This window comes from Furipterus horrens, unplaced genomic scaffold, assembly GCF_987537825.1.
Source record: "Furipterus horrens unplaced genomic scaffold, mFurHor1.1.pri manual_scaffold_7, whole genome shotgun sequence".
NCBI lineage: Eukaryota > Metazoa > Chordata > Mammalia > Chiroptera > Furipteridae > Furipterus > Furipterus horrens.
The window spans coordinates 101,862,156-101,877,698 of record NW_028327177.1 but is presented as its reverse complement, the minus strand read 5'-3'; the positions used below and the strand labels follow the sequence as shown (position 1 = coordinate 101,877,698).

The 15,543-nt window shown below is 50.0% G+C and overlaps 1 protein-coding gene across 1 annotated transcript; it reads right to left on the bottom strand.

Moving 5' to 3' along the window:
• Window positions 1-3,105: 3,105 nt before the first annotated feature.
• On the bottom strand, window positions 3,106-15,271 carry CAV3 (caveolin 3). Its single transcript, XM_090284100.1, has 2 exons — window positions 14,979-15,271; window positions 3,106-3,822 (listed from the first exon to the last, which is right to left on the bottom strand). Exons 1-2 carry the CDS (start codon window positions 15,090-15,092, stop codon window positions 3,481-3,483), a joined length of 456 nt encoding a protein of 151 aa, XP_090140226.1. The 5' UTR covers window positions 15,093-15,271; the 3' UTR covers window positions 3,106-3,480.
• Between the last annotated feature and the right edge of the window lie 272 nt (window positions 15,272-15,543).

Below are 15,543 nucleotides of genomic sequence, written 5' to 3'. Positions count from 1 at the left end.
TTTGAGCTCTGCTCACCAGCCAGAGATGCCCCTGTCTCTGCTGTTCCCAGGGCAGTTGCCATCCTAGCAGCCTACAAAAGCCACTGGGACCAAGGAGACAGTGACTCATAGTGGATTTTTCTGACCAGGCACAACCTTCCTGAGAACCCTAGAGCTGGGAGGTTCTTGGGCACCAGAACCAACTAGGATACTTGATTAGTTCTGTGAAAGCTCTGGGTGGTGCCTCGGGTCTCATTATGGCACAGGCATCTGTGTTTTGTAGCAAATCAGTGACAATTTGATTTTAGCACCACATCTGGATGTACACCTCTTCTGTTCCTGGCTCATCCAGTAGAATATTTTCACTGTCTCAGTCTTCAACAAAAGCCCAAAACAAAGCATGTGGGGTCCAGAATGCTACCTGGAGCTCCGCCATTTCTGCCCTCTAGTTCACAAACCCAGCGTGTGGCTGGAGGTGTCAATAAAGTGGAGCATGCAGATTTTCTTCTGGAATGTTGTGTTGTTCTGATGGTCAAATGTGAAATGTGAATACTTGAAGACTCTGAGCCCTATTTCTTCCGGCCCTGAAAAAAAATCTGTCATATAATTTGGTGTCCTTTCGAGACAGGTCTGTGGGTTGAGACTGTAGGAGGCTGCCTTTTATGAAGATTCTGGTTTCAAAGTGTTTAACCTTTTTGAATTGAATTGCAGTGAAACACAACTTAATGCAAAATGTGAATTCCTTGATTTTGTTCTGCTGTGGTGACTTCTGTGGTACCCTCGTGAAATGTGCCCATTGGTGAATAGTGTGGCCAGTAATGAGATGTCTGCTTCATTAGCTGCTTTATAAAAGGTGCACTTAATAAACTTGTCTTTTTTCATATGTTGTTGTGCCTTTTTCTCCATCCCAAGAATAGTGACCACACCTGGTGCTTGCAGACTTGAATTCCCTTGTGTGGTTGCAGACTTATCTGCCTGATTATTAGCGAGGTGCACCTAGGCTGTGGCAGGGGGGTGGTCCTGGTCCCGCTGTCTTTGGGCACAAGTGCTCTCATTAATTAGAATTCTGTCGGAAAATGCTCTAAATCCCAGAAATAAACCTCTTGTATGATGTAACCACACACACTGTGTGCCACAGTCTAACTTGGGAGTTAATAGGATTCTAGATTGTCACCTTGAAAGGACCCCAACAAATGTTTCATCAAGTGGGATATAGGGACCCCCTGTGAAATCACAAAGGGGTTTGTGTTCATTCCTGGGCACCACTACTGAAGCACACACACTCTGGAGCTAGGGCCCCAAACCTTCGTGTAAGCAAGAGTTCCTCATTACCTGGATGTAGCACACAGAGAGTGAAACTCCACCGCCCTCCTCTGCCCCATTCACGTCACACCCGTGGTGGGCAGTTCTGTGTTCTGCTTCTCAAGGGGGTTCCTGGAAGGAACAGAACTCCTCAGATATACATGTGTCTAAGTGTGTGTCTTTTCTCCAGTTCTGTGCACTTCACAGGTAATTGAGCTCCTGTCACACTGCTCTCAGTGAAAGAGAGCAAGCTTGAAAAATTGGCGTCATAGTCAAATCGGGTTTCAGCAAATGCCAAGATGATGAAAAATCTCTGCATAACCCAAGATTACAAGTCTGAAACTGATGGCCTGTAGATTTCAAGAGGTGTTTGGAAGGGCAGGCCCTTTGAGGGGGTTGTCAGTATAATTGGCTTCAGTCCTTTTCAGCAGGGAAAGCCTGGGCTCCCCAAGTCTGAGTCCACTTGTGAATGTGCAGAGCCCCAGGGGGCAGAGCAAAGAGCAGCAGGTGGGAGCACAGTGCAGATTCTGGCTAGCTGTGCACCTTTTGGCAAGTCTGCTGACCTCTCTGGGCTGTAACTTTCTCATCTGGAAAAAACTAAGGGATTAATTAGGAAGTATTCAAAAGCAAAATATACTGATACCTGCAACTTATTTAAAATGCATAGAGAAAAACGAGATTGGTAGGTAGAGATGTGACAAAACAGGAGCCATAAAATGTTTGTTGTGGAGCCTAAATGGTGTGTGTGTAGGTGACTCCACAAACCCTTCCAAATTCCCTCCGTGTTTGAAAATTTCATCCGATATTAGAAAAAACAAAAATGGGCAGAGTTTTAGAGCTGAAATGGACATTAGAGATCATTTTGTGGATGACAAAATTGAGGCCAGAGAAGGCAACTAGGAGGAGAGGCGGGACAAGAACAAGGCTGCCTGTGCCCCGTCTCTCCGTCGTGTGGGGTCCATTGCACCACACTGTCCCGCAACCCCTTGGGGTCATGGCCAGACACGAAAAAGGTGATGTCTATGAAAACTTGAAAAGTGCCGTGGGACCTTAATTTTATGAGACTTAAATGGGTACTGCATTAAAAAAGAAAGTCAAATAGGATTGGGAGATATTGGCCTAACCAAGATTCTTACTGCAGGACTTCTCAGAGCCTTTAACATGCTAATGTCTATTGAAAATCTTTAAGAGAAATACATAACATTTTAAAAATAAATTTAACCACAAAAGCCTTCACCTCCTTTTTTTTGTTTTTTGTTTTTTGAGGACTAAGTTCTGATTACACAGCTGGGAAAAGCATCCCTAAAGAATATAAGATTACTGAGTGTTTCTTTTTTCTTTTAGGGGCCAGGGAGGTGAGACATGCCCTTTCTGTTGCTTCTTATTTACATTCTGAGTCCACACATGCACCCGTTAGGCCTTATGCCATCATCACATCTGGCAGTGCCAGGGGCCTGTCTGAGGAGCCATGAGGGAGGTTACGAGAGGTTTGAACCCAGGCCCTCACCTCAGTGTTGCCAGGGAAGGTCCTCTACCTCTTCTAGTTCAGAGGCTATTTTCCTCTGTTGTTGATCACTAGCTGGTCCTGAGGAAACAGAAGTCAGTGAGAAATAATCTCCTAAGGAACATGGGGGAGCAGATACCCAGATAACAAGAAGAACCCCAATAGAAACCAAACTCTGTTCTGGTTGTTGGATTTGGCCAAGAGAAGGGCCCAACCAATTTGTCCTGCATCTGTTTCTTCGGGCAGTGAAATACATTTTTGGAACTGACCAGGACATTCACACACCTTATGGACATGTACAAAACACAGCATTCTCCGAATGCAGCCAAAACCCTTTATTGGAGCCACTGTCCCAAAGCCGACAGTCACTGGTGGGTTTCCCGGGCGGCGACCCCGGGTGGGAACTGAGTGCTGATTTGTGCTGTTACAGTACACGTGAACACGAAGAGTTGCAGTAGCTGCCTCTTAGCAAATGATCTCCCACATGCCCAGTTATGGGGCTATCGTGGTGGGGCCACTGTGCTTCTGTGGCAGGGCTGTCTTCTTATTCTGGTTTCCCTAAGCTCTGTGCTCCTGTCTTGGGGGGAAACAGCAGTCCCTATAGAGAAAGAGCTCGCCAGCAGTTCCCGTGGAGCAGTACCGTGGGGCCGGCCTGGCCTGACTCCCCCTGCCTGGCCTCCCTGCTTCACCTGGCCTTACACTTCCTTCCGCAGCATCACCTTGATGCTGCTGCACATCTGGCCCAGGGCGGCGAAGAGCGGGTTGCAGAAGGTGCGGATGCAGAGCGAGTAGATGTGGCTGATGCACTGTATCTCGATCAGGTAGCTCTTAATGCACGGCACCACCGCCCAGATGTGGCAGAAGGAGATGCAGGCAAACAGGAAGCCCCAGAGCAGGGCCAGCGGGACGCCCAGCAGCGTGGTCAGCAGGCGATAGCACCAGTACTTGGAGACAGTGAAGGTGGTGTAGCTTACTTTCCACACGCCGTCAAAGCTGTAGGTACCCACAGGCTCCGCAATCACATCCTCGAAATCCACCTGCAGGGGCAGGAAGGGGATCCTCAATCACAGCACCCACCTGCTTCTCAAGCTTTGGTGTGTGAGCATCAGAACCCCCTGGAGGACTCCTGACCCCGCAGGTCCCTAGGGAGACTAGACTGCTCACCTTACGGGTGGGTAAGCAGGCCTGCGGAGCTGAGGGACTTGTTTCATGCCAGAGATTAGTCAGAGGTGGGCCTACGGGCACGATTCTCAAATGCTATTATTTTATGATCTTACGGAGTTGGACAGCGATAGTCACACTGAAAAGGTTCACTGGGTGCCTGCCAATAAGGTGATGGACAGGCAAAGGTTCCTGCCGTCCTAGAGCTTATGGCAGGTAGTTGTACCACAGTGGTAAGTGCTTTGGTAAAGGAAAGACCGGGGGCTGTGTGCATCCACAGGAGGACATTGAACTCAGCCTGGGGAAAGGGAAGGCTTCCTGGAGGAAGAGACATCTAGCTAAGCTGGTATCTTAAGTAGTCAGGTAGAGGGAAAGACTGTGGGCTGAAAAGAGCATTTTGGGCAGAAGGAGAGTAATTGCTAGGGGCTAGGAGCTGGGGGAGACAGTGTGTGCTCTCAGGGAGATGCAGGTGCTTCCAGGAGGCTGAGTACAAGCCAAGATGACTGGAGTGAGGCTGGAGAGGTAACAGGACAGGCCTCCACATGGTGAACAGTCTCTGAGGTCTTTTGTGCAGAGAGCAGCTCGTTCTGGCCACTCGGTTGGGGTAACGGTGAGGAGAGACCAGCTGGGAGCCATTGCAACAGTCTGGGCAGGACCTGGTGGTGGCCTGGCTTGGCGTGGTGGTGATGAGTTAGAGAGGTGCACAGGTCTGAGAGCTATTTTAGGACCTGGCATGTGGCAAAGTGAGGGCCCTGCTGTTCTGGCGCCTGAGGGAGTCTGGTATCTGAGTGTGGCCAAGCCGGCCTGCAGCACCTTGTGGAGAAGGCAGAATTGTCTTCCTTGACCTAGTTCTGCAGGGACCTCAGATTTCCTCCCCCCACTGCCCACAACAGCCCTCTTTGCAGCTGGAAGGAACATGGATACTCAAGGAATCTGATTCATACATCCTACTGAAATGGTAAGACCCCACTTGGGGAGTGGGAACATGACTTAAAAAAAAAGATGACTTCCAGCCAAGTCACTTAACTAACGTTTCTTGAGTCCCTACGAGGCACTAAGCACTGTTGTGGCTACTCTCTAATATGTGATGTCATTTAGTGTCACTAAGCCTTAGCTGTCTTGTCTGTAAAATAGGGGGAGTGACCATCTTCAATGTTTTCAGGCCCATTCAATGAAAGTTGGTTGAATGAACGCACAGACTAATCAGACTAATGGGAGGTGGACCCTCATGGGGGCTGGTGGGGCCTGAGCTCAAACTTCAGTCTTCCAGGGTGGGCCCCGTTCCCCACTTTCGTTGGGGGGAGGGAATTCTCTCCTCTATGCACAACAGTATTATTACAATTAGTTTTCATTATAAAATAACATAGCCACATTGAAGAAAATTAGGGGACGCGCAAAAAGAAAACGAAAGCACCTCCTATTTGTATTTCTCTGGCACTAAAAATATTATGGCTTTGGTGTTTTTCTTTCCAGTGTAACTTTTTTGGGGGAAGGGAGCAGATATAACCACGTTGTATATACAAGTTTGAGTCCTGATTTTCTCACAGGACTAGGTTCTGGGCTCCTGTGCCGTGCTTTAGATCCCTGGATTCCCCTGGGGACAGCTCTGGATGAGGCCCCACCTAGGGTGGAAGGTTAACAGGGAGCGAAGTTTAAAGGGTGAGATTCCAGGCTGCAGGGGAAGTGGAAAAGCTGGCCCAGGGAGTCAGTAAGGCCTGCCAGGCCCCTCCTGTAAGTCTCAGCCTCATAAAGCCCCCTGAATGGAAGGGGAGGAATATATAGTCCTCATCACATGGGAAGGATGGCACTTACTCCTGGAGGGCTTCCAGTAGGTGGTGGCTGGCTGGGGATTTAGGAGACTGTTGGGTTACAAGGCAGAGATGAAAAACTGGTGTGCTGGATATTTCAAAAAGAAAGCCCAAGTTGGTTGGGGAATGCCTCATGGCTTTGAAGAGTTGACAGAAAGAAAGTACTGGCATCTTCTACATCTGGTTTGCATGGGGCAAAAACTCAATTGCTGCTTTTTAGGGGAACTGGGGTGTATGGGCCTGGGGACCATTCCAGCCTTGACCTGGGTATACCCACCAGGATTATCGAGGTTCAGTCAAACTCCTGGAGCCTGGAATCTGCTGGTGAGATGCTCTGCGCTCTGCTGCCTGCCCCTCCTCCATGGTGGCCAATGCCCAGCTCCTGCCTCATGCCTCTTAGCACCCAGGCCGGCTTCTGCAGTGCTGTGGCCTCAGGAACATTGCCAGCAGGGGGCGGCACTTGCGCAGACGTGCCTCCCTGCCTGTGTCCCAGCCAGCGCTCCCACCTTCCACCTCTCCCCTGCTGAGCACCTGGGTCCTCTCCTACCTTTCTTGTGGCTGTTCCTTAGGAGGGTGCCTCTCCACTCACAGATCACCCAGCCCTGCCTCCTTACCTTACAGGTGGGCAGACAGGCCTGGAGGAGGGAGGCAGGGCCTGGGTTGGATCTAAGGGCTTCACACTGCTCCAGCCAGCATCAGACCCCGAGGGAGATGCTGGCTGTCAGGGAGGATGACAGCCCCCTCTGGGGTGTGGTCCTCGTCAGCCAGAGACCTGCCCCACCACAGCGCCTGGCTCCCTCTTCCCAGCTACATACCCTACTCCCAGCAGTCAGCAATGTCCCCAGCCTGCTTTGTTCATTTATCCCAGCACATTCCTCCATTCAACACATTCGATTATTTGTGTCTGGCCTCTAAGAAGTGACAGAGTGGGAAGGAACTCTGCCTCAAGCCACACCACTCAGGTCTGAGTCCAGCTCCGCTCCTTATTGGCTCTGTGACCCTTAGCGAGTGGCTTAGCTTTCCTGCCTCCTTTCCCTCGACTTAAAAGGTTTGTCGGAGGATTCAATGAGTTAAAACATGTGAATACTCCAAACACTGCCTGGCACAGAACACCTGATGAACTCTTAGCTGCTGTTGGCAGTGGTGGTTACGCAGGAAGCTAAAGTCCTGAAGCTAGAGTCCCAATCCTGAATTTGCACACCAGTGCAGTTGCTGATCTGATGAGTGACTTAGGTAAATAACATCTTTGAGCTTCATTATCTCACCTGTAAACTGGGTTTGCCACTTCTTACCACCTTGCTGTGAGGAATAGAAATAACTTTTCATCTACTCATCCATCTATCCATCCATCCATCCATCCATCCATCCATCCATCCATCCATCCATCTATCCACTCACACCAACAAGTAGTTATTCAGCTTCTACTCTGTGCTAGGCACACCACTTCTTAGGCAGTGCTTCTCACAATATCTGGCATGTGGTAGGCACTCAGTGATAGTAATTATTTGATCAATTGCTCTGAAGTTCCTATGAAAGCATATTTCAGAAAATCTGTTGATACCTGAGATCATAAGTACAATTCTATAGCCTACCTACCTAGCCGTAAGTGTGTGTGCGCACATGTACCTCAGCCTGCACTGATAAAATGGATGGGCCCTCTCCTCCCTTATTTTCTGTTTATGGTAATATTTATACCCCCAAGGATTCTACTGCTCTGTCTTTTAATTATCATTTTATTGCAGATGCCATTGATGCTGATATTTGAATTAACTTCCAATAATTGCCTTCAGGCCCGATGCATGGGAGAGCTGACCTGTTTTCTGTGAATCAGAAAATGTGCCCTCAGAGGGGTGGGCTACGATGGGAGGAGGCAGCTGTTCCCCTAACCAGGATTAAGCGTGGAGACAGCGATGGCCGTAGGGTGCTAGTTCGGGGAGGTATTTATAAGGCCCAGCTCAGGCAGTGCAAGGCAGTCGTGCCAGTGTATCAGAAGCACACAATGACTTCATTTCTTAATTTGTTTTCAGAAGCAGATGGGGAAATGGCTCTTTTCAGAGAGGGTGGTGGGACGGGGTCGGGGGTGGGGTCCTGGATCTATCAGCAGAGCTGGAGGGAGGGGCTGGGGGTGGGAGGTGGAGAATGTGGCTGCTCATTCAGTTGGTGTCCCCTTCTCTGGCTTATTTATTTTTGGAACAGCAAGAGAGGCAGTTGATTAATCGGAACCAGCCAGCTCAGCCCCCGCAGTCTCTAAGAGGGCAGGGTTGGTGCAGGACAGCGGGGCCAGGCGTGCTGGAGGGTGCGGGGGCGCCCAGCAGCCACCCTCTGTCAAAAATACCTCCCCCGGATGACTCGGCCCTGGGCGTCCAGGGCCCTGGGCAATTCAGACGGTATTTGTGGTGGGGGGACAGCTCCTGTCAGGGGGATATGCATCTGGTTCCAGTCTCCACTTGACCACTGAGTTATTGCTGTGTGATTTGGGGTGAGGCTTCCCCTTTCTGGGCACTGGGATTTTTTTGTTTTTTGTTTTGTATTTGTTTTCATTTTTAACTCTACACATAGAGGGTTGGGCCAAGATCCCTCATGAGGCGGAGTCAATTTTGGAGTCAGAAGACTCAGGAGGGTGGCTTAGCTTTGCTGGGTCTTAGTTTTCTTACTCATTACCTTGTGACTTCAAGGGTGGTCCTCAGTCAGTTGCCCCTCCACAACAAGGCAGGTGCAGAAGTTGAGAGTAAGCATTTAGAAATATTCTCAGCAATTTGACCTGGTAATCTTGTCTGTTGACTCTAAGAATACTAAAAATTGGAACTTACACTATGGATGGCTTTTTTTTTTTTAATTTGATTTTTCTAGTAATTAACTTTTATTAAATTTTATAAAAGTATTGGTGTAGAAACAAATTGGAATAATCGTAATAAAACTAGCCCTCACTGAGATAGTTTGTGAAACACTGGTCTATAAAGTAGGAAGCTAAATGGGGTGAATGCAGCAAAACAGCTGAAAAATGGCAAAGCGTTGCTTCTTGTGTTGTAATTGGTACTAACAATAATAGAATTCTGTACAATCTGGGATAACTATAGCAACACCCACAATTTGGCCCTTGTAGATGTTGACTTCTGGCCATGCATCTTATATCCAGTATTTCACCCAGCATGTATGGAACAGGCAGGGGTGGAGCCCACGTTGGCCTGACATCAAATTCTGAATCTCCTCTGCCCTCTCCCTGGCCACAGTCATCGCAGGACTGGTATGCCAGTAGCAGCCGAGGCACAGAAGGCAGCAGAGGCTAGTTCTGAGGGCACGAGGAGGGGTCAGGGATGCACTGGAACTTGAGGTCCATAGGACGCTACAGGGGGGATCTGGGGCATCTGGGCAGGGTTGTAATGGCACTTGAGTTCTAGTAAAAGAGCTGTGAAGAGATCGAGATAACAGAGGGCTTCAGGGAGAGAGAAGGGGCCCTGTCAGAAAACCCCCCACTGGGTCTCCTGAGCCCTGTCCTTTCTTTCCCTCCTGCCCATCGCGTCCCATTGTCTCTCCTGCCCTCTCAGTCTCTGCCTTCAGGAAAGTTGGTGCAGGTAGAACGGAGAGTGGTATAAGTAGCCCTGGGTTGAGTTGTAGGCTTGGCCGTGCACCAGTTTTTGGTGGGTGGTTAGCTAGTATCCAAAGATAACCCCCAATTAGTCATGCCTCTGAGCATTTATGTTCTTCCATAGCCCCATCCTTATTGAGTCTCGGCTGGCCCCGTGACATGCCCTAACCACCAGAGCGAGGCAGAAGGGGTGCTGTGCCTTTTCCAGAGCCTTGAGTGGTCGGGCAGCTTCTGCTTTGGGGAGCTCTGAGCTACCATTATTAGTTTACTCTTATATTCTAATCTAGAGACAAGTGTGGTTACAAATCCATTGCGATACCCTGTTTTAGAGACTGGTGGAGAGGCCATGTTAAGGGAGAGCCCCAAAACTACATGGAGATATCCCAGCATCAGAGCAGAGTGCCACCTCCCGCTGTACCTGCCAAGACTCCAGGCCTGGGAGGGAGCCATCTTGGGTGTCCCAGTGCAGAAGCAGCCCCAGGTGATAGCAGCCCCCGTTAGCATCTGACTGCAGCTGCAGGAGCTGCTGTCAGTGAGCCCCATAGACTGCCTGGCAGAGTCTAGTCAACCCACAGAACTGTGAGATGGTGGTTGCTTTAAGCCATCAAATTCTGGGGTGATTTGTTACACAGCAACAGATAACTAATTCAGTGTATCTTTAGGGAAGACTGGTGATAACTCTGGATTCCATGTTCTATAGGATAAGAGGAACTTGTTTGCACTTGAAAGTGCAAAACGTTCACCAGGCCTGTTGAATAAGAATTTCTAGTGGCAGGCCTCAGAAATCTGCATTTTAACAAGCTCCCCAAATAAATGTACTATATTTTGAAGAACTCCAGACTAGTTGATAGCCAGAACTCCCTACAACACTAACTTATAAATACCTCAATGTGAGTTAGTCCAATGTAGCCCTTCCTAGAGATACTTGACAGATGACAAGATGTTTCCGAAAGGAAAGAATTGCCAATGTGGAATGACTGGAAGGTTGGGTGACCTTCCATAATTCAACTTCAACCTGCCCCTTCTGCCTTCTCTCCCACAAATTCCCTGTCGGATGCTTTATCTTAGTCCCCTTGTTCTCCTGCAGACAGGGTAGCAAAGAGATTTTATCTTTGTGCCAACTCTGCCTAGCTGATGGGCTGTGGCTTCCTGGAAAAGTGCTATGATCCATTGGTCATGTCTGCCATGGACACAGGTTGGGGAAGGGCAATATCCATCCTTCACATGTGCTGGCTCTGCCCAGGATTCTTCTCAACGATGCGGCCTTTGCTTATTTTGTTTCCACTTCTGGGAAAGCCTTATTCCCCCATTTCACTTTTTAAATCCCCCCCCCCCTTTTTTTTTTTTTTTTGCCCTGGCTGGTGTGGTTCACTGGATTGAGCATTGTCATGCAAACTGAAAGGCCCCCAGTTAGAGTCCCAGTCAGGGCACATGCCTGGGTTGCAAGCCAGGTCCCCAGTTGGGGGTGCGAGAGAGGCAACCACACGTCGATGTTTCTCTCCCTCTCTTTCTCCCTCCCTTACCCTCTCTTTAAAAATAAATTTTAAAATGTTTTAAAATTTTTCCCCATTTTTTAATGCATCTGGATTCCACTCCCACCCCCACCCCATGAAGTTGGCTCCTGATTTTCCCAGATGAAAGTAATGTCTTCCTCCCTTAACCTGTGACACTTCAGCTGGCAGTAATTTATGGCGTTTAGCACCTTCCCTGTATTTTCATTAGTTCAGTCTCATCTCATCTGCTGGGTTGGATTCTTCTCAAGAAGAAGGAGGAAGTACAGGTCAGTTTGATCTTTCTGGAACAAGATGTCCAGGTGGTCCCACGCTGGGAGCAGAGCTTGTAGAGCTGGTGGGCTGCTGGGTGCTCTGGGTGTTTGCAGCAAAGGCTGTTTGTGTGGTTTTTCTGCAGGAGGAGGGCATTTGGCAGCAAGAGTGGGTTGGGGGTGGGGTGGGTTCTAGGCTGCTGGGCCAGGGTCATGTCTGTCCCCTGCCCTGTCTGAAGGGCCAACTTTGAGTGCCTAAGGAGATAGAGTTTGAAGCTAGAAACTGAAGGGCCCGCCTGACCCTCTGGGCTCAGGTATCACTGTGAGAGCCCCTGGGGGCGTGTGGGTGAGGTAGGGAGGGAGCGTGGGTGGTGCTGATGAGACAGCCCTGAGCCCTCTCAGAAACGGCTCCGGGCATGAGGGCGGGGCTGTGCTCCTGCAGGAATGCATGCGGAGGGGGGCTGGAGGCTTTACACCTTCAGTCTGAAGGGAAAGGTGCCCTCACTGGTGAGCTGCAGAGCCCCAGGACCACTGACACACACTCAGCAACCCCCCAGAGCCTGGCATGGGGGGCAGTCCTGCTTATCACCACCTCCTCTGACACAACAGAGTGCCTGGCACCTAGCAGGCACTCAGTGACAATCTGTGGAGTCAGTCAATGTTCCCTGAATGGTGCTAATGGTGGAGGGCAAAAGGAATGGTGTGCTTTCCCAGCTCCTCAGATCTAGTCCCCTGTCAGCCTACCATCTGCCCTAGGCCTAGCCCCAAACCTTGGAGACACAGTTCAAGTGTGTTAGGCTGTACAGGCTCCCCTCTGTCTTTAGCACTTATTTTCCCACGTGTTTCAAGGGCAGCAGCAGGCCTTGCTCAGGGGAGTTTGGGGAGGTTTTAACTCTGAAAAGGTAAAAGGGAGCATCTCCCATCTGCTGGGGAACAAATCCATGGACATATTGGGTGTATCCCCTACTTTCTGTTTTTGGCTTTTCTGTATGAAACCTCAGTAACTGGTCGAGGGGATGCGTCTCCCTCTTTTCCACCCAGCCTCTATCTACACCGGGGACTCAGGCCCAGAGAGGGAAAGGATTGCCCAGAATCACACAGCAAGTTAGTGTCAGGGCTGGGACCAGAACTTGGGTCTCAGTAGCCTGGTCTATATTTCAGCATCTTACTCTGTCACTCACTGTAGGCCACATGGAGCCTGTTGCCACTCACGAAACCACCCTGAAAGGTGCCTTCCAAGTCTTCATCTCAGCTTCCGTCTCCCTCACCCCTCACCCCCTTTGCCTTTCTCCTCCCTCCAGCTTGCTGTTTCCCCAGTTGATGAAAGACACCCAGGTGATCCGTGCTTGCCTCTCTCCTTTCCTCTCTGGATTCTTTCACAGACCAACACACCACTCCGAAGTGTGATTGAACCTGTTTGTGGTATTTATCTGACTTCATTTTAAGATCCCCATTCTAAATTTCAAAACATGTTCATTTCTCAAAAAAAAAAAGAAAGAAAGAAAAAGTTAAATAACTACCCGTACCAGGGAATGTCCAATAACCATACCAAATAATATTGACAAGATTATTTGCAGGGCCTCTTTTCTTTGCCTGTGAGAGATACATTTCTGGGGCTCACCCCCAGGGGAGGGTGCATGAGCAGCTGCATCTGTGGGGTCCCCCCACCTCAGGTTATAATCTGGGCCTAGAGCCTGGAGCTGGCTCCCTCTTGGCTCAGCAGGACTGAAGAGCCTCTCTCCACTTGTCACCTAGTGTTGGCTTGGGACCACCAGAGGAGGGTCTGGGTGTAAAGGCTGGTTCTGGCTTAGCTCTGTTATCCTGCAAGCTCCTCCAGGCTCCCACTCAGCTTGCATTGATCACGTCTTTGCTTTGTGCTGGGGACTGTGTCAGGCCCTTGCAAATTCCTTGTTTCATCTAGTCCTCCCAGCGTATTTCTGTTGCACAGTGCTGCTCTGAGATTCGTTTATCTGGTGAAGGCAAATGATATTATGCTTATTTTACAGAAGCCACTCAGACTCAAAAAACCTACATGACTTGCCCAGGTCATTTTTAGGTACAAGAGCCTAGATTTGAAACAAGATCTGTAAAAGTCAAGTCCAGGAGTATTTCCTCTAGACCACACTGTGCAAACCATGATAAATACTATTTTCCATTTATATAGTGCTTTTCAGCTTGCAAAGTTTGCTCCCCAATATCCCCTTTGTACCTTTGTAGTACTTTTCACACTGTGCTGTAATTATCCTACATCCACCATTAATTTTATATGTATAAATGCAATAATAGTGTAATATGAGCTCTTCTGGAGAAACGCCCTGAGTGAAAGTAGGGGCACAGAAGAGCCAGCTACCAGCTGCTTGCAGGAGTTGGGGAAGGCTCCCTGGAGGAGGTGACAGTCTAGTTTGTTCTTGAAGGCTGAGCAGGCTATGCCAGGAGGTGGGTGCTCCTGGCATAGACACAGGAGTGTGTTCTGGTTGGTGTGGCCATCCTAGCATAGTGGCTGGAAGGTGGGAGGAGAGGAGAAGGTTGGGGCCAAGATCATGGTGAGGTTTGAAAGCTAGACTTTCTCCAGCATGGGGGGTGTCCCACTGAAGGATGGCAATGCAGGAATGCTTTGGGACAAGTCCTTAGCCACACTGTGTAATCAGTGGTCATGTAAAAACTGATAACTCAGTTCTAGAGTTGGCAGTCTTTTAAGAAAGTTTGGAACATTTTGGGCAAGTGAATAGATATGGGCATTTCAACGGTACCTTTTATGCAATTAAATACAGAACAAGGATTTCTGATAAAAATTTAGAGTCTGGACTGTGATGTACCCTAAGTCTAAGAAACACTCTGGATTTTGCAGATGAAGCAAGACTGGGCAGTAGTTCCTTGATAAGCATTTTATATTAATTGATTACATGTTGAGATGATACTATTTTGGATGTATTGGGTTAAATAAAACGTATGAAAATTAATGTCACCTATTTGTTTTTCTTTTTTAAAATCATGGCTGCTAGAAAATATACAATTGTATTGGATGTCTGCATAATGGGTTGCATTATGTTCCTATCGGACAGTACTTGTCTGAAGTCTGAGGCATTCAGTGGGACCCAGGAGGCCTCAGGCACCTGCCCTTCTAATAGCCCTTCCAGTGACGCTGATGCTGGTGGCTGGGCGCCCTGCCCCCAGCAGTTCTGCTGTAGGAACATCCCTGTGGGTACCGAGTGGAAGTGGGAGTGAGGCTGTGGGCCTGGAGGCAGCCAGTCAAGGAAAGGGGCCTGACTCAGGCAGTGGCCGTGGGTGGGGGACACTCCCTGAAGGCTGCCCACCCACCCTTCACCTGAGCATTTCCTTTCAAGGCTGTGGGTGCCCTCTGAGAGGCCTCTGGCCTGGCTTGGCCACTGAACCAGGGCTCAGGCAGGGAGCTGGCATGAGCGCCGGGCAGTGCTACAGGGGGTAGAGGTGGTGAGTGACCCTGAGAGGACCACCAGCCCTGCCGGAAGCCGCCCTCTGGGTATTAGCCCCGTGCCTGTTGTGGAGGCCATAGAAATGCCCCTGGCACGGAAAAGAATCCACATTGGCTATCTCGCCTTCATCCTGGGACAATGGCCAGGAGCTAATGGGAAGAGCTGCAGAGTAGTAAGGACTCTGACGTGCCTTCCTTGCCCAGTCAGTGCCTGGGTTGTGCCTGTGTGGCTAGCTAACTCTTTGGTCTTGTTTACGTACAGGTTCTTTGCGGGGGTGCACAAGCCGGCTTTTCAGGGAGGGGTTGGAGAAGACAGAGGGAGCTGATGGTGTGTGGAGCACAGCCCTCCCTTGTCCAGCGCCCCAAGCCCGGCAAACCCCACCCGCTCTGGACAGGCGGCGCCTGGGCAGGCCCACCGAGCCTACCTTCACTATGTCTTCATTAATGTTCTTGGGGTCTCGGTTCACCAGGTCGATCTCCTTGCAGTGAATGTCCTTGATGATCTGGGCCTCCAGGTCTGTGTGCTCGTCGGCCATCATCGTGGAGCCTGGGGACCCGTGGGGGGAGATGTGAGCCGTGTGGCCGGTCGGGTGGGAAAGACCTGGGGCAGGGACACCAGTTCAGTGTCCCCAGACTTGTGCCCCTGCCGACTAAATAGGCCCCACCCAGCATGCCAGCTGACAGCTGTCCCACATAACTTCAGCCTGCCTCTCACTAAAGCCTCTGTGGCAGGCCTCCAAGCTAAAATTAAGACTGGCGCTCTGCTGGATGGCCCAGCACCCCTTAAAGGGGGCTGTTGCGGGCACTGGGCCTCACGCGAGGAGCAGAGGGCCTGGCTTCCCCTGCTGCCACTGGGCAGCAGAACTCGGCTGTTCATGTGAGGTCCTGGAATTTGTCCCACTGTGTCAGCATTTGGGGGTGGGGGTGCGTAGGGCCCAAGCACTGCCTCTTGCCTGGCTATGTGAGCTGGACACACCTCCCCTCTCTGAG

What these genes read in the sequence shown, in the direction of transcription:
- CAV3 (XM_090284100.1), bottom strand. Translation starts at nt 15,092, where the DNA reads ATGATGGCCGACGAGCACACAGACCTGGAGGCCCAGATCATCAAGGAC. An exon ending in TTAATGAAGACATAGTGAAG is followed by an intron (nt 3,823 to 14,978) that starts GTAGGCTCGGTG and finishes CTGCCCCTGCAG; the next exon opens with GTGGATTTCGAGGATGTGAT.